This window comes from Scyliorhinus torazame, chromosome 15 (assembly GCF_047496885.1).
Source record: "Scyliorhinus torazame isolate Kashiwa2021f chromosome 15, sScyTor2.1, whole genome shotgun sequence".
Classification (NCBI taxonomy): Eukaryota; Metazoa; Chordata; class Chondrichthyes; order Carcharhiniformes; family Scyliorhinidae; genus Scyliorhinus; species Scyliorhinus torazame.
The window spans coordinates 200879500-200906850 of NC_092721.1; the positions used below are offsets into that span (position 1 = coordinate 200879500).

Genomic DNA, 27351 nt, shown 5'->3' on the forward strand with positions numbered 1-27351 from the left:
AACTCACACATGCAACATAAAAACACTACCGGCTACACTACACCTAACACTACAACAACCTGTGCTTAACTTTCAAGCACCCGGCTTTGGCAGAGGAACAAGGCCTTTGTTCGGGTCTCGAGTGGCTGGGTCTGGAGAAGTAACTTCGGTTCTGCTGGGCTCATCCATCTGGTAGCGATCGTTGATCTTGAACTTGCTTCTGGTCGCGGTGCTGCAGTTGGCTTCAGGTATAGGCCGGGCTGAAGAGTGCTGGTGTGCCAGGGCCAAAAGAGATCGAACACATGGCCGTGTCTCTCTTTATCCTTTGGGGTTTCGCGCTCTTTTGGGCGGTCCTTCGTTTTGGACCCAATAATTTGGCAGGCTTCGATCACTGCCTTCGATTTGAGCCAATAAAGGGGCGGGTGCCTTGATGGCTGGGCGGGTCCTGAGCGGTCATTGACCGTGGCTGTTTGGGCTTCCTGAGTGAAGGGAGTGGCGCCGATGTGTCTGGAATTGTACCTGATACCTGAGTACCAGTCCTTTGTCCTGGGGAAATGGGTCATTAGAATGCAAATCGGGTTTCGATACTGTCTCGTTCTCTGTCAGCAAATATACATTCAGGCTTTGAGTTTGCCTGAATCTTGTATTGCCCATATTTCCCTTGTGTCTTTGCAAATGTCCATGTTTCTTTGTAAATGGCCATCCCAGATGGCTACACTGTCAAGTGACATTTGACCTCTGAAGGTAAGGCAAACTCTGTTAACCTTTGGCACCACCCCGCCCCCTCCACATAACAATAAAAACGCGCTATCTACTGTGGCTCTTTTGCAACATGTAACAAGCCTTGTTTAAAGTACACTATTTTCAAGAAGACTTTGTACCTGACTCAGTCTCACAGATTCTTTTCTTGGATCCTGTGCATTGAAATAAACCCCTTGACGTGTCAAGATGAACATCGATTTTGCCCCATTAAGGATACCATTGCATCGTCGTGTGCAGACATTAGCTGTTCTACAGTGGGTCTTCTCCTTCCTCGCTCTGGGTAAGCGACTCTTAACTTCTGCACATCCCATCTTGCCTCGCCCCTTAAGCCCGGGGTTAGCTTCACACTCGGTGTACGGAACCTCTTGTCTACCAGCTCAAACTTATTTGGTGATCTTCCGAATCTCGTGTGTAAACTCAAAAAAACATAAAACCTGCTCCGGATCCGCAGTCAACTGGCCGTGCGTCTCCAACCTTAAGTATGGCATTCGTGCGGTTTGAAAACATGCCAAAGTCAGCCGAGGTTTCCTAAACTGCCAAACCTTAATGATAACGCACTTCAATCACTTCCCTACAACTGACCATAAAATCCCACCTGATGAGTCACTCCCTGGTTTGACCAATATTGTACAAAATTGTATTCATGTAACCTGTTGTTAATTATCAATAAATTGAGTAAAGAAAGAGACAGATCATAGAATTCACAGTGCAGAAGGGGACCATTCGGCCCATCGAGTCTGCACTGGCACTTGGGAAGAGCACCCCACTTAAGTCCACCCCTCCACCCTATCCCCATAAACCCACCTAACATTTTTGGACACTAAGGGAAATTTAGCATGGCCAATCCACCTAACCTGCACATCTTTGGACTGTGGGAGGAAACCGGAGCACCCGGAGGAAACCCACGCAGACACGGGGAGAATGTGCAGTTCCGCACAGATAGTGACCCAAGCCAGGAATCGAACCTGGGGCCCTGGTGCTGTGAAGCAACAGTGCTAACCACTGTGCTACCGTGCTGCTACACATATATTCACTCACATACACAACATGCAGACACAAATATTCATCCACACATGCAGTCATACACACATATTCATCTGCACACACACATATTCATCTTGTTATGAATAATAACAATCTTTATTATTGTCACAAGTAGGCTTATATTAACACTGAAATGAAGGTACTGTGAAAAGCCCCTCGTCTCCACACTCCGGCGCCTGTTCGGATACACTGAGGGAGAATTCAGAATGTCCAATTCACCTAACAGCACGTCATTCGGGATTTGTGGAGGGAAACCGGAGCACCCGGAGGAAACCCATGCAGACACGGGGAGAACGTGCAGACTCCGCACAGACAGTGACCCAAGCCGGGAATTGAAACTGAGACCCTGGAGCTGTGAAGCAACGGTGCTAACCACTGTGCACTTATATAACACTTTTCACAGCCTTAGTGGAGTTCTAAAGCAGCCGATTAAATCCCTTATTGATGCATAGTCAGTGTTGCGATGCAAAGACATGACAACTAATTGGTGCACAGTGAGTTCCCACGGACTGCAATGTGTGAAAGCCACAATATATTAGGGGCATGCGTTTGCTGTGGGGTTCATGCAGAACAACAAAGGGGAGTCAGGAGTTTGCACCTTAAGTTCATTTACCCATCTTAGTTAGCTCCATCTCCCAAAATGCAGTTTGATCCAGCAGACAACAACTTGCATTTAGATAGCACCTACAAAAGAGTCCCAAGATAATTTATATGTCCGGTTATCAAACCAATTTTGACGTCGAGTCACATTGGGAGGTTTTAGGGAAGATAGCTCAATTTCTGGTCAAAGAGTTGTGCTTTAAGAAGCATAGTAAAAGAGGAAAGATAGATGAAAAATTGATGAGGTTTAATTCCAGAGTTTAGGGCTTAGGGCCTGATGCGACCATCAATTCACTCGAGACGGAGAATAGAAGTGAACAGAGGCTTTAATCAACTAGAACAGTCCTGCCTGCGACTGCTCTGCTATGAGGGCCGTCTACAGGGCAGCTGCTCTTATACCTCCCCTCAAGGGGGCGGAGCCAGGGGCGGAACCCACAAGGGCACCAACATGATACAATTGTGTAGTACAGTACAAGGTCCATAGGTGGAGCCCACATGGGCAACAGCATGATACAATGTAGTACAGTGGTGAATGGTTACTATATAGTTTCACCACAGGGCCCAGACAACTGGAGGCATAACCGCCCATTGTGGAGTGATGGAATTCGGGGATACTCTGTAGGCCAGAACTGGAGGAGCACCCAAATCTCAAAGGGTTGTCAGGCTGGAGGCGATTACAGAGATAGGGAGGGCCGAGGCCAGATTTTAAAAAAAGAATAAGGATTTTATAACTGAGGTGGTGTTGACTGGGAGCCAATGTCGGTCAGTGAGCCCAGGGACGTGAAGCGTGAATGGGACTTTGGGATGAGCGAAGGTACAGGCAGCAGAGTTTGGGATGAGCTGGACGCTGTGGAGGGTGGAAGATGGGAGCCTGGCCAGGAGTGTATTGGAATGGGCAAGTCTAGAACTAACAAAGGCATGGGAGAGGGATTCAGCAGCGGATGAGCTCAGGTAGGGCTGGGCCGGACGAGGTTACAGAGAGTGTGGTCGGCAGTACAGCTCAGGGACAAATATCATTCCAAGGTTGAAAACTATCTTGCTCAGCCTCAGAACATGGCTAAATTTAAACCTAAATCTAAGTGATGAGGTTATTAATTTAAACACAGATTTTCGCTCAATGTCGTGTTCTGATAGTTTGGGGGTGACTTTGCAAGGTGAGTCTCATTTATCTTCAGGCTAAAATCTGTAACCACTCAGCACTGTTCTGAATTATTGATGCGCAATCAATTACTCTCGAGACAAGGTGAGTCATAACTAATAGGCTTTAATCTGCTAGAACTGTTCTCCAGCAGCTTCGATACAGAAAGAGAAGGCTGCTGGGACGGCATCGGTTCTTATACTCCGCCTCTCAGGGCGGAGCTATGTACATCAGCCAATGGTAGACTCCTGGGTCTAGCCAATGGTCATCCACCTCTCAGGTCCCGCAATATCTGGTATTGCCATAATTATTGACTTGTTTGTACACCTCTTGGCTCGGTTTGCAGGCTGGGGGGTTCAAGTCCCAGTCTGGGCGTTGAGCACATCATCCAGGTTGATGCTTCGGTGCTATATTAAGGAGGTGTTGCATTGACGGAGATGTCACCTTTTGGATGTGGTGCTAAACCGAGGTCCCTTCTCCCCATTGAAGTGAATGTTAAAGATTCAACAATACTATAAGGATTCTCCTGGGCTTCTGACCCATCCTTCCCTAAAGCACGCAAACAGAAATTAACTGTCCATTCAGATCATCTGTTGAAAATAACAGCAGTGAGTGCACATGCATACACACATTCTCTCGCACCTTCTTACAGGTAGCAATGATGAGCAAGTTTCTGATGGTTTGCTTGTTCGATATTTTGACACATGTTTTTATCCTCCTTTGGGAAACATTAGCGAAGTGGAGCAACATCGGTAAAGGAGTAGGCCATTCAGCCCATCTAACCTCCCCGTTATTCAATGAGATTATGGTTAATCTTCTACCTCGGCGCCATTTTCCTGCACTATCCTCTTGTCCCTTGATATCTTTAATATTTAGAAATCTATATTGACCTCAGTCTTGAATATGCTCATTGACTGAACCTTCACAGCCCCCAGGGTATTGAATTCCAAAGATACCCCGCCCTCTGAGTGAAAACATTTCTCCTCATCTCAGTCCTAAATGTGTCCCCAGTTCTAGACCCACCAGCCAGGGTAAATTACCTTGTCAAGCCCTGTAGGAATTTGTAAGCTTCAATTAGATCACCTCTTCTTTGAAACATGGTTTCCTCGACCTTTTCTCACATGACAATCCATAAAAATAATCACTTATTGTCAATGAAGTTACTGTGAAAAGCCCCTAGTTGCCACATTCCAGCACCTGTTCGGGGAGGCCGGTACAGGAATTGAACCTGTGCTGCTGGCCTTCTTCTGCATTACAAGCCAGCTGTCTTAACCCACTGTGCTAAACATTTCAGGGATCATTCTGGTGATTATTCTGGTGAACCTTCGTTGCGGTCCCTTGATGGCAAGTATAACCTTCTTTAGGTAATCACAGAATTATGGTGGCACAGTGGTTAGCACTGCTGCCTCATAATGCCAGGGTCCCGGATTCAATTCCAGCCTCGGGTGACTGTCTGTGTGGCGTCTGCACATTCTCCCCTTGTGTACGTGGGTTTCCTCCGGGTGCTCCGGTTTCCTCCCACAGTCCAAAGATGTGCAGGTTAGGTGGATTGGCCATGCTAAATTGCCCCTTAATGTCCAAAAAGGATAGGTGGGGTTACTGGGTTATGGGGATTGGGTGGATGCGTGGGATTAAGTAGGGTGCTCTTTCCAAGGGCCGGTGCAGACTCGATGGGCCAAATGGCCTCCTTCTGCACTGCAAATTCTCTGCATTCCGACAGTACAGAAGGAGGCCATTTAGCCCATTGAACTGGCACTGATCCACTCCACCCTAGAGCCATAATCCCGTAATCTGACCTGCACATCCCTGGGCACTAAGGGGCAGTTTAGCATGGCCAATCCATCTAACCTGCACATCTCTGGACTGTGGGAGGAAACCGGAGGAAACCCACGCAGACACGGGGAGAACGTGCAAACTCCACACAGCCAGTGACCCAAGGCCAGAATCGAGCCTGGGTTCCTGGCGCTGTGAGGCAGCAGCGCTGATCACTGTGCCACCGTGCCACCCTGCGGAGGCAAAACTGAAGACAATACTCCAGGTGTGCCCTCACCAAGGCTCCAAACAATCCTGCACTCAAATTCTTTGCATAAAGGCCAACATGCAATTTGTCTTCCTATTTGCTTGCTGCACCAGTATGTTAGCTTTAGACGTATGCTGGGATTGGAAGGACGAGCAGGCTGATTACTGAGCTTTGAATTGCATCATGAACGCCCTTCCCATGGCCAAGAGGTCCTTGAGTGTAGTCTGAACCCAGAGCTGTTGGCTCAGAAGCAGAGGAACGTCCTACTGAGCAACAAGACCTTCATGGTTCTGAAGGTCCACTCCCAATGCTGTCACCATCAATCCCATGCAAGGCGTATCACTCATTACTGGCCTGCACCATCAGCAATTTCAATTAAATGGGATTAATTTCAGGGCGTGTTTTGTCGACGTTCGCCTATCAGGTTTCTCTCTTTATTCCACAGCTCAGTGCTGCATTGCACTCTTCATCACCCTTCTCTTCACACGCTTCTGGTTTGTGCCCGTGCTGTACGCGACATGGTGGTTATGGGACCGCAATACGCCATACCGAGGAGGCCGCAGCTCCCGCATCATCCAGGGTTTGAGAATGTGGACCTACTTCCGGGACTACTTTCCCATTGATGTGAGTATCAAATGCCCCCTCACTCACAACTCCGGGGCACTGGAGCACCGTCGTGTGGGATTGCAGTTGTTCTTTTTGTTCCATCTCTCGTGGCTGGGAGAGGCTTTCTATTTATTCGAGTAGTTTTCTCCTACTCAGAAGTTATGTGAAAACGTGATCAAACGGTTGGGGCTCAGCCATAGAATCGTGTTCAGTTCTGGGTCCCACACTTTAGGGAATCTTTGGAGAGGGGGCAGAGGTGATTTACTGGAATGGTACCAGAGGCGGGGCTGGAGATGCTGGGATTGTTTCTTGCAAACTTGCAAAGAAAGTTCAAGTGAAGAGTTAAAGGAGGTTGTAACCAGATAGATAATCAGGCGAGTTTGTAAAGGGGCTCATTTACACTTGGTAGAAGTGACGTACACTCATACACAGGGACCCATTCTTTGCAAATGAAAGGAATATGTTCAAGCCTGACGTCTTTTTTCGAATTACCCAGGAGCTTGGGGAGCCTGTCGTTCCTCATTGCTGTCTCCATGGCAACACCTTGGCCAATCAGAGCTGACTTGCCAGCCAATCACCACCATTTTTTCCTGTAGTATAACTTGCGGTGGTGGTTTGAAATTTGGTGTTCTTGTGTTTGCCCCGATGAGTGCAAGATGAAAAACTTCAGCCGCTTGTCTCTCTTTTCAGCGAGATTTAATAGAGGTGTTCAAAATTATGAAAGCTCTCCATTGGGCGCTGGAGGAGAAACTGTTTCCACTGGCACGGGCGGGGGCGGGGCACCAGTAGCCAGAGGACACCGTTTTAAAATAATTGACCAAAGTAACAGAGGGAGAGCTCAGAAGAACAATACTTCCCCGGCAGGTTGCTGTGATCGGAAACAGGCTGTCTCAGCGGGAACCAGATTCAATTGTAACTTTCCAAATTGAGAAATATCTGAAAAGGAAAGGTTTGCCGGGCTGGGTAAGATGAGGGGAACGAAAGTAATCAAGCAATTCAGAAAAGGAAAAGGGATGCAGCAAAGGATCCAGAGGGAAATCGATATCGAGAGCTGTTAAATGAATTTGATTCAACATTTGTTTTTATAAATGATGGACGACCATGGACCCAGCATCAAACCCTTGCGGAACGTCACTTCCCACATTTTTCCTTTATTCTTTCACGGGATGTGGATATCACTGGAAAAACCAACAGTTGTTGCCAAATCCCTATTTGCCCTTGAACTGAGTGGCTTGCGAGGGTCGGTTAGATTGCTGTGCAGTCCCATGTAGACCAGACTGGGTAAGGGCGGCAGATTTACTCCCCTAAAGGACATTAGTGAACCAGGTGAGTTTTTACAACGATCGAAGGTAGTTTCATGGCCACCGATATTCCAGATGTATTAACTGAATTATCATGAACAGTTGCCATGGTGGGATACGGTGGGATAGTGGTCAGTGCTGCTGCCGCACAGCGCCAGGGTCCCAGGTTCGATTCCCGCCTGGGTCACTGTCTGCGGAGTCTGAACGTCCTCCCTGTGTCTGCGTGGGTTTCCTCCGGGTGCTCCGGTTTCCTCCCACAGTCCAAAGACGTGCAGGCTAGATGGATTGGCCATGATAAATTGCCCCTAGGTGGGTTACGGGTATAGGGTAGGGGATTGGGCCTGGGCGGGGTGCTCTTTCAGAGGGTCGATGCAGACTCGATGGGCCGGATGGGCCCTGCACTGCAGGGATTCTATGAGACTATGACAGTCCAACCCACAGCAAGGAGGCAGGTTTCAAATCCCCTCCCCCCACACCTATCCCCCCACACCCCAACCCCCCCCACCCCCCACCCACACACACCCCCAACCCCCCCACTCACAACCCCCCCCCCCCCCACACCCACACCCCACACCCACTGACCCACTCTTCAGCCCCCTTCTCCAAGTCATTGATAAAAATCACAAATAGCAGAGGACCCAGCACTGATCCCTGTGGTACACCGCTGGTAACTGGTCTCCAGTCTGAAAATTTTCCATCCACCACCACCCTCTGTTTCTATGTGATAGCCAGTTACTTATCCAATTGGCTAAATTTCCCTCTATCCCACACCTCCTTACTTTCTTCATGAGCCGACCATGGGGAACCGATTAGTTCCCGAACACTGCCTCCCAAAAGCTCTCCAACTCCACACACTCCAAGAACATATAGTTTGCCGGCCCTATCCCACACTTCTCGCATCCGTCGACTACCTGAGGGAAAAGCCCACTGATCCATCTCTGAGTCATGTGGACCCTGTGAGAGGCATAGACAGGGTGGAAATGCCAATTACAAGGGGGCAGAGGTTCAAGGTGAGAGGGGGAAAGTTTAAGAGAGATGTGTGGGGTAAGTTTTTCACGCAGAGAATGGTGGGTGCCTGGAACGCGCTGCCAGAGGATGTGGTGGAAGCAGGAACATTAGCAACATTTAAGAGGTATCTGGATAAGTACATGAATACATGAACAACAACACCTCCTCCACAATAGTCCTCAATACCGGGGCCCCGCAAGGCTGCGTACTTAGCCCTCTACTCTACTCCCTGCACACACACAACTGCGTGTCAAAATTTGGTTCCAACTCCATCTACAAGTTTGCTGACGATACAACCATAGTGGGCCGGATCTTGAATAACGACGAGTCAGAATACAGGAGGGAGATAGAGAACCTATTGGAGGGGTGCAGCGACAACAATCTATCCCTCAATGGTCATTGACGTCAGGAAGCAAAGTACTGTACATACCCCTGTCAGCATCAACGGGGCCGAGGTGGAGATGGTTAGCAGTTTCAAATTCCTAGGGGTGCACATCTCCAAAAATCTGTCCTGGTCCACCCACGTCGCGCTACCACAACAGCGCCTAAACTTCCTCAGGAAACTAAGGAAATTCGGCATGTCCACATTAAATCTTACCAATTTTTACAGATGCACCATAGAAAGCAACCTTCCTGGCTGCATCACAGCCTGGTATGGCAACTCCTCAGCCCAAGACCGCAAGAAACTTCAGAGAGTCGTGAACATAGCCCAGTCCATCACACAAACCCGCCTCCCATCCATTGACTCTGTCGACACCTCCCGCTGCCTGGGGAAAGCGGGCAGGATAATAAAAGACCTCTACCACCCGGCTTACTCACTCTTCCAACTTCTTCCATCGGGCAGGAGATACAAAAGTCTGAGAACACGCACGAACAGACTCAAAAACAGCTTCTTCCCCGCTGTTACCAGACTCCTAAATGACCCTCTTATGGACTGACCTCATTGACATTACACCCTGTATGCTTCATCCGATGCCGGTGCTTAGGTAGTTACATTGTGTACCTTGTGTTGCCCTATTATGTATTTTCTTTTATTTCCTTTGATTTTCATGCACTTAATGATCTGTTGAGCTGCTCGCAGAAAAATATGTTTCATTGTACCTCGGTACACGTGACAATAAATAAAATAAAATGAATAAGGAAGAAATGGAGGGATACAAACCAAGTAAGCGCAGAAGGTGTTGTTTTAGTGAGGGCATTGTGATCGGCGCAGACTTGGAGGGCTGAAGAGCCTGTTCCTGTGCTGTACTTTTCTTTCTTCTTTGCTCTCTTTGTACATGATTCTATACACCACCTTAATATGTGTAAGACTCATCCTTACGTAGGAAGAGGTTGGGTGCATCAGTGAAATGGGCCTATTGGACCCCCACTCCAGTGAATCCTTCCCCTTTTTTGGGATCAGCGAAATTGACTCCTGTGCCAGTGTAGCCGGCAGTTCCCCATTCTCTAACGCTTCATTGAAAGTACCCAGAAGGTGGGGGCCAACTCCGTCATGTGGATCTGGAGGAACTTAAAGAGATCGGGCGGGGGGAAAGGGCAAGGCCATGGATGGGTTTGAAAATAAGGATCAGAATTTAAAAATCATGAAGTTGCTTAACCAGGAGCCAATGTAGGTCACGGACACAGGGGTGATGGGGGAGCTGGAATGTTATCCGAAAAAGAAGAAAGTGCAGGGTTATGTGGAGTACGTGGAAGAATGAAAATAAGTGAATTGATTATTCGGAGTTTGGTGCATACATGATGGGCTGAATGGCCTCGTTCCGTGCCGTAACCAATCTATAAATAACTCTGGGACTTTCTGAGTTCCGGTGGCAGCCATGGAGTGAGTGCTCACACACAACCTACCGGGAGGCATCGGTTTTGGTCCCTTTTATCCTTTCTGGGGGAATTTTGCAGGAAAGGTTGCACAGAGAGTGGAGAGAGATCAGGGATTCTCCGCCCCCCACCGGGGCGGAGAATCGGCGGGGGGCCGCGTAAATCCCGCCCCCGCCGGCTGCTGAATTCTCCGGCGGCGGGGATTAGGCGGGGGTGGGAAAGATCGGCGGCCGCTGGCAGCGGTCTCCCCGCCGATTCTCCGACCTGCGATGGGCCGAATGGCTGCCCGTTTTCGGGGGGTCCCGCCGGCGTATGTTACGACAGGTACTTACTGGCGGGACCTGGCTCTGCGAGCGGCCTCCAGGATCCTGGGCGGGGGGGGGATCTGGCCCCGGGGGTGCCCCCACAGTGGCCTGGCCCACGATCGGAGCCCACCAATCCGCCGGCTGGTGTACCGATCCGCGATGGCCGGCGGGGAGATGAAACCCCCCTTGCACATGTGCTGGGATGACGCCAGCACACGCTGGCACTCCCATGCATGCGCCAACTTCTGCACCTTCGGGGCGGCCCGACACCAGAGTGGTTCACGCCATTCCTTCGTGCCGGAGTTGCCCGCCCCGCCGGTTTCCGAAGAATCCCGCCCCAGTTCTTCCCCAGATGAGCATGCCAACAGGGTATCAAACTCAACAGAGCCCTGACTAAAGACATGGGATAGAATCGTGGCGCAGCATCAATTGGAAAAATGGCAGATGGCGAACAACGCTTAAGAAGGTCAATACCATCCAGAACAAAGCAGCCCCGCTTGATTGCTCCTCCTTCCACAAACATTCACTCCCTCCACCACCGACGCACAGTAGCAGCCATGTGTACCATCTACAAGATGCACTGGCGCACAGTGACTGCATTGTGTCATCTACCAGGTTATCTGTAACAGCAACTCATGAAACCTCCTTCGTCACCACCTTCCATACCCGTGACTGCTACAATCTAGAGGGACAAGGGCAGCAGACACATGGGAACATCACCACCTGAAAGTTCCCCTCCAAGCCACTCACCACCCTGACTTGGAAATATATCACCGTTCCTTCACTAATGCTTGATAAAAATCCTGGAACACCCTCCCTAACAGCACTGTGAGTGTACCTACACCTCAGGGACAGCAGCGGTTCAAGAAGACAGCTCACCACCACCTTCTCAAGGGCAACGAGGGATGGTCAATAAATGCTGGCCTCGTCAATGACGCCCACATCCCTTGCATGAATAAAAAATCCCACAGAATTGGGAAAAAAATACGGAGGCTGGGGATTGAGGGTGATTTAGAGATGTGGATCAGAAATTGGCTAGCTGAAAGAAGACAGAGGGTGGTGGTTGATGGGAAATGTTCAGAATGGAGTACAGTCACAAGTGGAGTACCACAAGGATCTGTTCTGGGGCCGTTGCTGTTTGTCATTTTTATCAATGACCTAGAGGAAGGCGCAGAAGGGTGGGTGAGTAAATTTGCAGACGATACTAAAGTCGGTGGTGTTGTCGATAGTGTGGAAGGATGTAGCAGGTTACAGAGGGATATAGATAAGCTGCAGAGCTGGGCTGTGAGGTGGCAAATGGAGTTTAATGTAGAGAAGTGTGAGGTGATTCACTTTGGAAGGAATAACAGGAATGCGGAATATTTGGCTAATGGTAAAGTTCTTGAAAGTGTGGCTGAGCAGAGGGATCTAGGTGTCCATGTACATAGATCCCTGAAAGTTGCCACCCAGGTTGATAGGGTTGTGAAGAAGGCCTATGGAGTGTTGGCCTTTATTGGTAGAGGGATTGAGTTCCGGAGTCGGGAGGTCATGTTGCAGCTGTACAGAACTCTGGTACGGCCGCATTTGGAGTATTGTGTACAGTTCTGGTCACCGCATTATAGGAAGGACGTGGAGGCTTTGGAGCAGGTGCAGAGGAGATTTACCAGGATGTTGCCTGGTATGGAGGGAAAATCTTATGAGGAAAGGCTGACGGACTTGAGGTTGTTTTCGTTGGAGAGAAGAAGGGTAAGAGGAGACTTAATAGAGGCATACAAAATGATCAGGGGGTTGGATAGGGTGGACAGTGAGAGCCTTCTCCCGCGGATGGATATGGCTGGCACGAGGGGACATAACTTTAAACTGAGGGGTAATAGATATAGGACAGAGGTCAGAGGTAGGTTCTTTACGCAAAGAGTAGTGAGGCCGTGGAATGCCCTACCTGCTACAGTAGTGAACTCGCCAACATTGGGGGCATTTAAAAGTTTATTGGATAAACATATGGATGATAATGGCATAGTGTAGGTTAGATGGCTTTTGTTTCGGTGCAACATCGTGGGCCGAAGGGCCTGTACTGCGCTGTATTGTTCTATGTTCTATGTTCTATGTTAGAACATCTTTTGAAGGATGATACTGCGCCAGGTCACATGGGCAGGGAAGGCTGCCTCCGCAGCACCAAAACTGTCCCCACCGGGAACTCCACTCCAGCGTTTGGCTCTTTGATTGTATGATGTCTTTTGTCCTGCCTGCCTCCATACTGGCCACCCCATCTGATGGCACTGTTGAGTTGCTGACTCTCTGATTGGCCCTTTAATTCCTGGGGTGGGCATGCCAGGCAGTAGCCTCTTAATTGTCCCATCACCCCCCCCCCCCCACCCCCACCCCCACCCCCCCACCCCCCATGCATGCTGGCTGAAGTGTTCAATTGTTCTGTGCTTGATTATGTGAGTCTTGCAACTGATCTAGGCTCACTGTGTTTGATTGGTCAAGCCTGGGTGTGGACTCAGAGCAAAGTAAACAGACACTACAGAAGTTACCGGAAGCATGAGAACAGATACAGACACTTTGTGATTGTAGAGATATTTTTAAAACCTTATAAATGAATCTGTTGCACCCCTAGAAGCTAGTGCCATCTGTGCATAGCTCTGAGATTTATACAAGCTGGTGAATATACAACACTGGCATTATTCCTCCTGAGATCGGGACCTCAGTGAATTTTTTAAATACTTGTTCAGAGGATCTGGGTGTCGCTGGCTGAGCCACAATTTGTTGCCCATCTCTAATTGCCCTTGAACTGAGTGGCTTGCCCAGCCATTTCCGAGGGCATTTAAGAGTCAACCTCATTGGTGTAGGTCTGGAGTCACATGTAGGTCAGAACGGGTAAGGACGGCAAATTCCGTTCCTTAAAGGACATTAGTGAACCAGATGGGTTTCTTTTCCTACATGTTCTCATGTTCATTTAATTACAGGTTTTCATTGAATTCAAATTTCACCATTTTCCGAGGCAGGTTTCGAACCCTGGACCCCAGGACATTTCCCTGGGTCTCTGGATTACTAGTCCTGTGACAATACCACTGCACCGTTGCGAAATCCATCCATCTGGATTGGTACCTGAATCCTCAAACTCACATTTTATTGGTTCTTTCATGGGAAGTGGGCATCGCTAATTACCCTGTGGGTGGCACAGTGGTTAGCACTGTTGCTTCACAGCGGCAGGGTCCCAGGTTCGATTCCCGGCTTGGGTCACTGTCTGTGCAGAGTTCTCCCCATGTCTGCGTGGGTTTCCTACGGGTGCTCCGGTTTCCTCCTACAAGTCCCGAAAGACGTGCTATTAGGTGAATTGGACATTCTGAATTCTCCCTCAGTGTACCCGAACAGGCGCCGGAGTGTGGCGACTCTGGACATTTGGATTGGATTTGTTTATTGTCACGTGTACCGAGGTACAGTGAAAAGTATTTTTCTGCGAGCAGCTCAACAGATCATTAAGTACATGAGAAGAAAAGGGAATAAAAGAAAATACATAATAGGGCAATACAACATATACAATGTAACTACATAAGCACTGGCATCGGATGAAGCATACAGGGTGTAGTGTTAATGCGGTCAGTCCATAAGAGGGTCATTTAGGAGTCTGGTAACAGCGGGGAAGAAGCTGTTTTTGAGTCTGTTCGTGCGAGTTCTCAGACTTCTGTATCTCCTGCCCGATGGAAGAAGTTGGAAGAGAGAGTAAGCCGGGTGGGAGGGATCTTTGATTATGCTGCCCGCTTTCCCCAGGCAGCGGGAGGTGTAGATGTAGTCAATGGATGGGAGGCAGGTTCGTGTGATGGACTGGGCGGTGTTCACGACTCTCTGAAGTTTCTTGCGGTCCTGGGCCGAGCAGTTGCCATACCAGGCTGTGATGCAGCCCGATAGGATGCTTTCTATGGTGAAACATTTCACAGTAACTTCATTGCAATGTAAGCCTACTTGTGACAATAAAGATTATTAATAAAGATTATTAAATTACCCATTGAACTGAACATTTCAGAGGGGTTGTTAAGAGTCAACCTCATTGCTGTGGGGCTGGAGTCACATGTAGGCCAGGCCGGGTAAGGTTGGCAGATTTCCTTCCCTAAAGGACATTAGTGAACCAGATGGGTGTTTACAACAGTTGATGATAGTTTTCATGGTGACATTCCAGATTTATTAATTGAATCTGAGTTCCACCAGCTGGCGCAATTTGAATCCATGCCCCCAGAGCAGCAACCAAGCCTCTGGATTACTAGTCAGCGATATTACCACAATGCCACCCCAACCGGCGAGAGAGCGACCCGAGCAGCTGATTCTTGTCAGCATATTCAGGTATGGAGGGAAGAAAAGTGACCGGGGGCAAAGGGGTCAAAAGAAAAGGGCAATGTTAACTTCTACTTCCTCACCGTCCATCGATATACATGAAATGACCTTGCCTCTCGCGGGCTCGGCTCAGCTTGTTTATTCAGAGCCTGTCGGTTCGGCTGAATCTGCCGGGGAGAAGGCATTGAGTGATCTCTCTGCTCACCAGCAAACAGCAAAAACAAAATAAAGCAACGAGGGAGGTACAAACTAAACAAAAGGCCATGGGTAGGTAGCCACTTCAAACAGAGTTACTACACATTGTGTGCCAATCCTAAAAGTACATCCAGTTGCACAATGCAAACAGCCCGAAAAAGTATTGGAGAGAGTCCAGCAAATATAGATATTGCATCAGCACATTGTAAAGAGTTTCCGATGTTTGGGAATTGTAACCAGGTCTGCAGGGATTAACCCTGCTTTGCTACTTAGTATTTCGATCAGGAGGCACTAAAATTGCCAATGATTCTCCCCATGGCTTTATAGACATTGGCTTGGGGAGGACTCCTACTTCTATGTCAGAATGTTTTAGGTTCGAGTTCCACTCCCCTCAAATGTGTGATCCAGGCTGACATTCCCGTTGCTGCACTGAGGGAGGGCTGCATGGTCAGAGGTGCTGTCTTTCAAGTGAGACATTAAACTGAGGCTCGATCCGTGTGCAAAAGATCCCATCGCACTATTGTAATGAAGGGCAGCTTGAGCACGACATGATCAGTAAAACCGGTGAACTGGCCACTGCCATTTGGGAACTCTGCTGTGTGCTAATTAATAGCTCTGATTCCCCACACCCACCAACTGACTATGGGCTGGAGCCTACGCTTCTCGAAAGGGTGAGGGAGGTGGAAGGGGAAGTGAGAGCTCCACTCGCTCCCGCCCCCACCGCCTCAGCTCGGCGAATCAAGACAAGCGCTCAGCAGAAAGGCAGCCAATTGGCAGTGCGAACGGGGGCTCTGCGCCCAATCGGGGTTTTAGGCCGGGGGCATCATGCAACAGGGAGGTTATGCCATGAACAGGAAGTTTAAAGGCTTCCTGCCCTCTCAATCGCTCTTATGGCAGACTCAAAAGAGTTCTAAACGAAGTCCAGAAACATAGAGATGCCACCACCTTCCCAGCAGACTGCTGCATTCATCCATGGTCCCGTTGGCAGGTATTTTCTTCCACCTTGGGCGGCACGGTAGCACAGTGGTTAGTACAGTTGCTTCACAGCACCAGGGACCCGGGTTTAAATCCCCGCTGGGTCGCTGTCTGTGTGGAGTCTGCACGTTCTCCGCGCGTCTGCGTGGGTTTCCTCCGGGTGCTCCGGTTTCCTCCCACAGTCCAACGTGCAGGTTAGGTGGATTGGCCATGATAAATTGCCCCTAGTGTCCAAAAAGGTTAGGTGGGGTTATTGGGTTGCGGGGATAGGGTGGAAGTGAGGGCTTAAGTGGGTCGGTGCAGACTCGATGGGCCGAATGGCCTCCTTCTGCACTGTATGTTCTATGTTCTCCCCGTGTCTGCGTGGGTTTCCTCCGGGTGCTCCGGTTTCCTCCCACAAGTCCCGAAAGACGTGCTTCTCAGGTGAATTGGACATTCTGAATTCGCCCTCTGTGTACCCAAACAGGCGCCGGAATGTGGCAACTAGGAGATTTTCACGGTAACTTCATTGCAGTGTTAATGTAAGCCTACATGTGACACACAGAAAGATTATTATTGTCATTGTGTCACCTCCTCGTATCCCACCACAACACCCCAAAACTCCCATCTTCTGTCTGTGCCTGGAAAATGCAGCAGGCAACAAAGATTTGCCTACAATTGGCTCTGTAATCAGCTCAGTAACCAATAACCTTCAAATTGTTTTTTCAAAATGGTGGACGCGCTCCCCATTTTGGCGCCCATTCTCCTTCTGTAATATCCGAGGCTGGAGTGATGACATCACATTGCCGACCAGATGTCACTGTGCTGCATTTTATACTCACGTTGTGTGTGTGTGTGTGTGGTGGTGGGGGGGGACCCAGATGATTTGCGACCATAAATCCCAGCCTTGTGCTATATTCCAAAATGCTGGTTGGTGAAGGGTAGAAATTGAGCCAGTTTTATATTTATTTAATAAAAGCAAATTACTGCGGATGCTGGAATCTGACACGAAAGAGAAAATGCTGGAAAATCTCAGCAGGTCTGGCAGCATCTGTAGGGAGAGAAAAGAGTTAATGTTTCGAGTCTGATGTCTCTTTGTCAAAGCAAAGTCTTTACATTTACTTACAAAGCTGGACATTACAAGCATACACCTCCTAACGCAACCGCATCTCTTACACACGCACAATTAAAGCCCCAGGTGAATTCCATAGAATCCCAACATTGCAAAAGGAGGCCATTCATCCATCAAGTCTGCACCAACCCTCTGAAAGAGCACTTTACCTAGACCCACTGCCTGCCCTATCCCTGTGACCCCGTGCACTGATCAAGGCCAATCCACCCAACCTGCACATCTTTGGACTGTGGGAGGAAACCTGAGCACCTGGTGCACCCCCACGCAGACACGGGGAGAAAGTACAAACTCCGCACAGACAGTCACCCAAGATGAGAATCGAACCCGGGTCCCTGGCGCTGGGAGGCAGCGGTGCTAACCACTGTGCCGTCATGCACAATGACCTCCATATGCATAAAGTAAACACAATTGATATCCAATTAACAGAATGCACTTCAAGAAAGTAGCTTGAAAGAACAGTGGGGTAACCTGAGTAAGTGGAAGGTGCTATAGAAATGCAAAATCTTCTTTTATTTTATTGTGTGACACCAAATAATGCATCTAATGATGTCTCCGTGGATTGATCTTAGCGCAATGTGAGTTGGGCCTACATTATTCATTGGAGCTGAAAAAGAGAAAAAGAAGAATTTGCATTAATATAGCATCTTTAACAAAGTAAAACTTCCCATATTAATCGACTGAATTTGATGCCAAACAAAGCATAGAGATATTAGGATAGGTAACGGTTATGAACCTGTAAACCAAAAAAAAAAACTAATTTAGAGAACAACTCCTTAATAAAGAAATTACCAGAAAAAAATTCACTTTTTGTAACTTTTACTTTAACCCCATTCAGAATCAAATTAAATTAACCATAAATTAACACTCAAATCATGGTCAATATAAACTATAAATTGCACAGGGAATAGCAGTGATATAACAAAGATATCAGGTTGGGGTGTGCCCTACGCAGGTGAGGGGGGAGTGCAGGGTTAGGAGGGACATAGGAACATAGGAATTAGGAGCAGATGTCAGCAATTCAGCCCCTTGAGCCTCCGCCATTCAATCAGATCTTGGTTAATCTCTTCCTGGTCTCAAATCCATCTCCCTACTGGTTCCCAATATCCCTTTAACCCACTTTAAAATCAGAAATATATCTATCTCCTTCTTGAAAACATTTAATCACTCAGACTCCACCGCAGTATGGGGCAGCGAGTTCCACAAACTCACCACCCTCTGCGAGAAGTAGTTCCTCCTCGTCTCAGTTCTAAATCTACCGCCTCTCAAACTATATCCGTGACCTCTCGTTCTAGATTGCCCCACAATGGGGAACATTTGGTCTATGTTTATTTTATCAATCCCTTTTAGTATTTTATATGCCTCGATCAGATCCCCTCTAATCTTTCTAAACTCCAGCGAATATAAACCCAAACTGTTTAATCGGGGCTTGCCGGGGTGGGGGGGCGGGGGGGGGGGGGGGGGTTTAGAAGAGTATGAGCTGATCTCATTGAAATGGCTACAATTCTTCAAGGGTTTGACTGGGTAAATGTTGACAGGTTGTTTCGCCTCCAGGCTGTGGAGCGTGGAACTAGACATTGTGGTCTGAGGTTGGCAATTTAAATCTGAGATCAGGAGCGTTGTACCTGCACTCGGAGGATTGTCTATCTTAGGAATTCTCTGACCCTGAGGTCTTTTTAATTCTTCGTCATTGAGTGTATTCAAGACACAAAAATTGGCCGTGTCGAGGATAGTGTAGAGGATAGCTTAATTAATAAATTAATAATCTTTATTGGCACAAGTAGGCTTACATTAATACTGCAATGAAATTACTGTGAAAAGCCCCTAGTCGCCACATTCCAGCACCTGTTCAGGTACACAGAGCGAGAATTCAGAATGTCCAAATTGCCTAACAGCACATCTTTCTGGACTTGTGGGAGGAAACCGGAGGAAACCCACGCAGGCACGGGGAGATCGTGCAGACTTCGCACAGACAGTGACCCAAGCCGGGAATCGAACCTGGGACCCTGGAGCTGTGAAGCAACAGTGCTACCCACTGTGCTACCGTGCTGCCCCCAAGCTGTAAGCTCCAAAATTATATATTTGTTTTGGTGGGGGTGGACAAGAAAGCGGCAGATGGAGTTCAACTCTGCTAAGTGGTCATGCATTTAGGGAGGTCAAACAGTAAAAGGGGATACACAATAAATGGAATATTCTGAGAGGGGTAGATGGAGTGAGAGATCTTGGTGCGCAAGTACCCAGGTTCCTAAAGACAGCAGTTCAAGTAGGCGAGGTTGTAAAGAAGGCATATGGAAGGCTCTCCTTCATTGGCAGAGCTATAGAATATAAAAGTAGAGATGTAATGTTGGAACTGTATAAGACACTGGTGAGCCCACAACTGGAGTATTGTGTGCAGTTTTGGTCACCACATTACAGGAAGGATGTAATTGATCTGGAGAGCGTGCAAGAGAGGTTTACAAGAATGTTGCCAGGGCTGGAGAATAGTAGCTACACGGAGAGATTGGAGAAATTGGGGTTGTTTACCTCGGACCAGAGAAGGCTGAGGGGTGACGTGATAGAGGTGTACAGAATTGTGAGGGGTTGCAGGAATGGTGTAGGAGGGAGGGCTTCAGGTATTTGGATAATTGGAGCACATTCTGGGGAAGGTGGGACCTGTACAAGCAGGACGGATTGCATCTGAACCAGAGGGGCACCAATATCCTGGGAGGGAGGTTTTCTAGTGCTCTTCGGGAGGGTTTAAACTAATTTGGCAGGGGAATGGGAACCGGATTTGTAGTCCAGCAACTAAGGTAGCCGATGTTCAGTACGCCAAAGCATGTAGTGAGGCAGTGGGGAAGGGAACACTGACAAAGGAGAGTACTTGCAGGCATGGAGGTGGGTTGAGGTGTGTATACTTCAACGCAAGAAGCATCAGGAATAAGATGGGTGAACTTAAGGCATGGATCGGTACTTGGGACTACGATGTGGTGGCCATCACGGAAACTTGGATAGAAGAGGGGCCGAAATGGTTGTTGGAGGTTCCTGGTTATAGATGTTTCAATAAGATTAGGGAGGGTGGTAAAAGAGGTGGGGGGTTGCATTGTTAACTAGAGATAGTATAACAGCTGCAGAAAGGCAGTTCGAGGAGGATCTGCCTACTGGGGTAGTGTGGGTTGAAGTCAGAAATAGGAAAGGAGCAGTCACCTTGTTAGGGGTTTTTTATAGGCCCCCCAATAGTAGCAGAGATGTGGAGGAACAGATTGGGAAACAGATTTTGGAAAGGTGCAGAAATCACAGGGTAGTAGTCATGGGTGACTTCAACTTCCCAAACACTGAGTGGAAACTCTTTCGATCAAATAATTTGGATGGGGTGGTGTTTGTGCAGTGTGGCCAGGAAGCTTTTCGAACACAGTATGTAGATTGTCCGACCAGAGGGGAGGCCATATTGGATTTGGTACTTGGTAATGAACCAGGGCAAGTGATAGATTTGTTAGTGGGGGAGCATTTTGGAGATAGTGACCACAATTCTGTGACTTTCACTTTAGTAATGGAGAGGTGCGTGCAACAGGGCAAGGTTTACAATTGGGGGAAGGGTAAATACGATGTTGTCAGAAAAGAATTGAATTGCATAGGTTGGGAACATAGGCTGTCAGGAAAGGACACAATTGAAATGTGGAACTTGGTCAAGGAATTGTTACTACGTGTCCTTGATATGTATGTCCCTGTCAGGCAGGGAAGAGATGGTTGAGTGAGGGAACCATGGTTGACAAGAGAGGTTGAATGTCTTGTTAAGCGGAAGAAGGATACTTATATAATGGTTCAGACAAGGCATTGGAGGGATACAAGATAGCCAGGAGGGAACTGAAGAAAAGGATTAGGAGAGCTAAGAGAGGGCATGGAAAATCTTTGGCGAGTAGGACGAAGGAAACCCCCAAGGCCTTTTACACATGTGAGAAATATGAGAATGACTAGAGCGAGGGTAGGTCCGATTCAAGGACAGTAGCGGGAGATTGTGTATTGAGTCTGAAGAGATAGGAGAGGTCTTGAACGAATACTTTTCTTCAGTATTTACGAATGAGAGGGGCGATATTGTTGGAGAGGACAGTGTGAAACAGACTGGTAAGCTCAAGGAGATACTTGTTAGGAAGGAAGATGTGTTGGGCATTTTGAAAAACTTGAGGATAGACAAGTCCCCCGGGCCTAACGGGATATATCCAAGGGTTCTATGGGAAGCAAGAGATGAAATTGCAGAGCCATTGGCAATGATATTTTCGTCCTCACTGTCAACAGGGATGGTACAAGGGGATTGGAGAGTGGCGAATGTCGTGCCCCTGTTCAAAAAAGGGAATAGAGATAACCCTGGGAATTACAGGCCAGTTAGTCTTACTTCGGTGGTAGGCAAAGTAATGGAAAATGTACTGAGGGATAGGATTTCTGAGCATCTGGAAAGACACTGCTTGATTAGGGATAGTCAGCACGGATTTGTGAGGGGTAGGTCTTGTGTCACAAGTCTTATTGAATTCTTTGAGGAGGTGACCAAGCTCGTGGATGAAGGTAAAGCAGGGATGTAGTGTACATGGATTTAGTAAGGCATTTGATAAGGTTCCCCATGGTAGGCTTATGCAGAAAGTAAGGAGCCATGGGATAGTGGGAAATTTGGCCAGTTGGATAACGAACTGGCTAACCTATGGAAGTCAGAGAGTGGTGGTGGATGGCAAATATTCAGCCTGGATCCCAGTTATCAGTGGCGTACTGCAGGGATCAGTTCTGTGTCCTCTGCTGTTTGTGATTTTCATTAATGACTTGGATGAGGGAGTTGAAGGGTGGGTCAATAAATTTGCAGACGATATGAAGATTGATGGAGTTGTGGATAGTGAGGAGGGCTGTTGTCGGCTGCAAAGAGACATAGATAGGATGCAGAGATGGGCTGAGAAGTGGCAGATGGAGTTTAACCCTGAAAAGTGTGAGGTTGTCCATTTTGGAAAGACAAATATGAATGCGGAATACAGGGTTAACGGTAGAGTTCTTGGCAATGTGGAGGAGCAGAGAGATCTTGGGGTCTATGTTCATAGATCTTTGAAAGTTGCCACTCAAGTGCATAGAGCTGTGAAGAAGGCCTATAGTGTGCTAGCGTTCATTGACAGAGGGATTGAATTTAAGAGCTGTGCGGTGATGATGCAGCTGTACAAAACCTTGGTAAGGCCACATCTGGAGTACTGTGTGCAGTTCTGGTCACCTCATTTTAAGAAGGATGTGGAAGCTTTGGAAAAGGTGCAAAGGAGATTTACCAGGATGTTGCCTGGAATGGAGAGTAGGTCTTATGAGGAACGGTTGAGGGTGCTAGGCCTTTTCTCATTAGAACGGAGAAGGGTGAGGGGCGACTTGATAGAGGTTTATAAGATGATCAGGGGAATAGATAAAGTAGACAGTCAGAGACCTTTTCCTCGGGAGGAACAAACCATTACAAGGGGACATAAATGTAAGGTGAATGATGGAAGATATAGGGGGGATGTCAGATGTAGGTTCTTTACCCAGAGAGTAGTGGGGGCATGGAATGCACTGCCTGTGGAGGTAGTTGAGTCGGAAACATTTGGGACCTTCAAGCGGCTATTGGATAGGTACACGGATTACGGTAGAATGAGGGGGTGTAGATTAATTTGTTCTTAATAAAGGACAAAGGTTCGGCACAACATCGTGGGCCGAAGGGTCTGTTCTGTGCTGTATTTTTCTATGTTCTATGTTCTATGTTCTCAGTTGGAGGAATATAGAGCTTTCGGAGGATTGTGTGGTTGAAGGGAGTTGCATGAATATTCAGGGCAATAATCATTGCATGATAAGAACATAAAGATGGGAATTTAAAAATCTAGGCATTGCCAATGGAGCACAGTTGGGATGGATGAATGGTAGCTGGTGTGCACGGGCAGCAGAGTGTTGACTGAGTTGAGGTTAATGAAGGATTGAAGGTGATTGCCCAAGAGCATGTTGGAATAGTTCTGTAGACAAGACAACCCTGAAATTGCAAGCATGGTGAGAGGAAACATATCTGACCACCCACTGATCGAGTCAGCTGACTTCTGCCACTGATTCTCCCATCCCTACTTCAGTCAAAACAAAAGGAGAGGGCAGTGTACCGGTGATTATCACTTTCAGATCAGCCTTATTGAGTAAGTGTCACATGGTCTGAACAACCAATCAACACCTAGCGTGGGGAATCTCTCTAAGGGGAGGAGCTTTCCTAGTCAGAGAAGGGTGTACTGTGGACTAGCTTGACGCAACCTTGGAAATAAGGTCTGTATGTTCAACGCAAGAAGCCTAAAGAGTACATCTTCACAAAAGCAATTAGAAACAAAGAAGAACAAAGAAAAATACAGCACAGGAACAGGCCCTTCGGCCCTCCAAGCCTGTACCGGTCATGCTACCACCCTTTGCCAAATCCCTCAGCACTTCCTTGTGCCGTATCCCTCTATACCCATCTTATCCATGTGTTTGTCGAGATGCCTTTTGAACGCCGTTGATATATCTGCTTCCACAACCTCCCCTGGCAACGCGTTCCAGGCACTCACCACCCTCTGCGTATAAAACCTGTCTCGCACATCTCCTCTAAACCTTGTCCCAAGGACCTTAAACCTATGCCCCCTGGTGACTGACCCCTCCACCCTGGGAAAGAGTGCCTGCCCATCCACTCTATCCATGCCCCTCACAATCTTGTAGACCTCAGGGGCGAGATTCTCCGACTCCTCGCCGGGTCGGAGAATCACCGGGGGCTGGCGTGAATCCCGCCCCCGCCGGTTGCCGAATTCTCCACCACCGGATATTCGGCGGGGGCGGGAATTGCGCCGCGCCGGTTGGCGGGCCCCCCCTCCCCCCCCTCCCCCCCCCCCCCCCCCCCCCCGCGATTCTCCGGCCCGGATGGGCCGAAGTCCCGCCGCTAAAATGCCTGTCCCGCCGGCGTAAATTAAACCACCTACCTTACCGGCGGGACAAGGCGGTGCGGGCGGGCTCCGGGGTCCTGGGGGGCGACCTGGCCCCGGGGGGTGCCCCCACGGTGGCCTGGCCCGCGGTCGGGGCCCACCGATCCGCGGGCGGGCCTGTGCCGTGGGGGCACTCTTTCCCTTCTGCCTTTGCCACGGTCTCCACCATGGCGGAGGCGGAAGAGACTCCCTCCACTGCACATACGCAGGAATGCCGTGAGCGGCCGCTGACGCTCCCGCGCATGCGCCGCCCGAAGATGTCATTTCCGCGCCAGCTGGCGGGGCACCAAAGGCCTTTTCCGCCAGCTGGCGGGGCGGAAATTCCTCCGGCGCGGGCCTAGCCCCTTAAGGTTGGGGCTCGGCCCCCAAAGATGCGGAGCATTCCGCACCTTTGGGGCGGCGCGATGCCCGACTGATTTGCGCCATTTTGGGCGCCAGTCGCCGGACATCGCGCCGATACCAGAGAATTTCGCCCCAGGTCACCACTCAACCTCCATCATTCTACTGAAAACAGTCCAAGTCTACTCAGCCTCTTCACATAGCTAACACCTTCCAGACCAGGCAACATCCTGGTAAACCTCCTCTGCACCCTCTCCAAAGCCTCCACATCCTTCTGGTAGGAAGAACAAAGAACAAAGAAATGCACAGCACAGGAACAGGCCCTTCGGCCCTCCAAGCCCGTGCTGCCCGACTAAACTACAATCTTCTACACTTCCTGGGTCCGTATCCTTCTATTCCCATCCTATTCATGTATTTGTCAAGATGCCCCTTAAATGTCCCTATCGTCCTTGCTTCCACCACCTCCTCCGGTAGCGAGTTCCAGGTACCCACTGCCCTCTGCGTAAAAAACTTGCCTCGTACATCTACTCTAAACCTTGCCCCTCTCACCTTAAACCTGTGCCCCCTAGTAATTGACCCCTCTACCCTGGGGAAAAGCCAAAGAAGGCACAAAGATCAAGGAGAGAAGGAGGGAAAAGCGATGGGAGAGGAAAGAATGGGAGGGGAGGAGGATGGATGAATTGGAAGAAGGAGGGAAAAAGATAGAGAGGAAGCGGAGGATAGGAGGAAAAACCGGAAAGAGGAAAGGGAGAAAACAAGGCTCAAGCACTCATTTCACTTATGAACAGTAAATTAAATTATACGAAAGACGCTCTTTCCCTTCTGTCTCCCATACTTACCACACCCCGATGAGATCTGCATGTGTACTGTAAAAGGTTAACAGTCATATGGTGCACATGGGTAACTTTCCACCAAACATTTCACCTAACCAAACAAGAACGAAACGGTTCTTGACACAGTGGGACTGACGAGCTTTGGTAAGCAGAGGGTTGCCACAATAAAGGACAAGAGACAATTATTAACTCAAATGTTGGCTTTTAGGTTCCCAAGCTTATTTATTTGTGCAATGGATATAAATATAAGTAGCTATTGCAATGGTACTGAGGCATTGCAGCAGCGGCAGAATTATGTGGCTTGGCTGGGCTTTCCAGACACCCGGGTTAATATTAAATTAGTTTAAACATCAGAGAATTCATGTTAAACCTGTCCGGAAACTTGGACCACTCTTGGGGCAGGAGCGTCCTGATTTGTCACCCGAAGAGTCGGTGGGAAACACACATCGCTGACTGTCGATTTAAATCACAGCCATTTAATTGGCTGGAGGCCGTACTCTCGTCTCGGAGAAATTCAAGCTTATCTGATTGGCTGGCAGCTCTGTAATTCCCAGCATTGCCAGTGGAGGCAGCGGCCAGGACTGGGACTGCAAGCAGGTCCCAGATGCTACGTCACAGACTCCAGAAGCAGGAGGGGAGAGGGGTGGGGGCGGGGGGGGGGGGGTCTCACAGCGGAGACTCGAGGGTTACGGGGATAAGTTGGGAAGGTGGAGTTGAGGATTATCATATCAGGCCAGTTATGATCTCATTGAATGGCAGAGCAGCCTTGATGGGCCAAATGGCCTATTTCTGCTCCTACACCTTATGGGCTTATGGAAGTGGGGCCTGAGGTTGTGGGGTTGTGGGGGGCTGAGGGGCATAGAGAGGGGGATGGGGCTCTTGGTGGAGCTGCTGGGAGGGAGTGCACAGTCGTCGGGAGCAGACCTGGGAGGGAGCATTGCCCGATGTGGAAGGGGTGTCCTTGAAGGAGGAGTATCCTTAAGGGAGGACATCACGGTGGCAGAGTGGTCTGCACGGCTGCCTCACAGCTCCAGGGAGCCGGTTCAATTCCAGTCTTGGGCGACTGTGCGGAGTCCGCACGTTCTCCCCGTGCCTGCACGGGTTTCCTCCGGGAGCTCCGGTTTCCTCCCACAGTCCAAAGATGTGCAGGTTAGGTGGATTAGCCATGCTAAATTACCCTTAGTGTCCAAGGATATGCAGGTTAGTTTACGGAGATAGGGCGGGTTGGGCAACAGAGTGGACCTGGGTAGGGTGCTCTTTCGGAGGGTTGGTGCGGACTCGATGAGCCGAATGGCTCCTAACTGCCCTCTGACATGGCCTGACAAGCTATCGGTTGTATTACCACCTTCTTGCGGCAACTAGTGACGGGCATTAAATGCCACATTTCGGCCTGACCAGGTAAAGGTGGCAGATTTACTTCCCTGAAGGGATATTAGTGAGCCAGACAGGGTGCCAGGCTGGCAGTGCCAAGATGCCCGGGTGGCATCTTACCCATGTTGAGGATTGTGCCTGGGGTGCTCTGCCCTTATGAGGTGGAGTGCAGGGGGCTGGCGGACCCCCTCATTTGGGGCGGTTGGGGGGGTTTAGAAGCCGTGGTGGGGGAACCTTGAGATCGGGGCATCATTTAGAAATGGACTAAGTGAAGCCTCGGCATACCGTTCCTTGCTAAGGCCCATAAATGAAGCAGAGTCCTGCTTGATTGGGGGGTCGTTCTCGGCTCTGCCAGCGCAGGGAAACACCTGGCTAAAGGTGCCCAGCGCGGGATTCTCTTTTCCATTAAATCACGCTCCTTGCCTTGAAAGCTCCGATTGAAACCCAACGTCAACAGCTTCTTCAAGGGAGTGAATTCTGGGTTTAACTTGTCCGTTGTGCAAAGTGCTTCCTGACATCAACCCTGAATGTCCTAACTCTAATCTCAGAAATCTAATCCCATTGTCTGGACACCCCACACCACCAAACTCGCCCCACACCCCCACGACCCTCTCCCCTCCCTGCACCCTCCCCTGCCTCCCCCAACCATCAGAGGAAATAGTTCCACTCTATCCAATCCTTTATTTATCTTAAA

General features: G+C 49.0%; 1 protein-coding gene across 1 annotated transcript in view; it reads left to right on the forward strand.

Annotated features, from left to right (window-relative positions):
- The first annotated feature begins 849 nt into the window (after nt 1-849).
- Nucleotides 850-27351, forward strand: part of mogat2 (monoacylglycerol O-acyltransferase 2) — a 42104-nt gene continuing 15602 nt past the window's right edge. The window contains exons 1-2 of the mRNA XM_072477430.1: nt 850-1021; nt 5989-6167. Coding sequence (XP_072333531.1) covers nt 928-1021; nt 5989-6167 — 273 coding nt within the window. The 5' untranslated portion in view covers nt 850-927. The remainder of the gene's footprint in view (nt 1022-5988; nt 6168-27351) is intronic.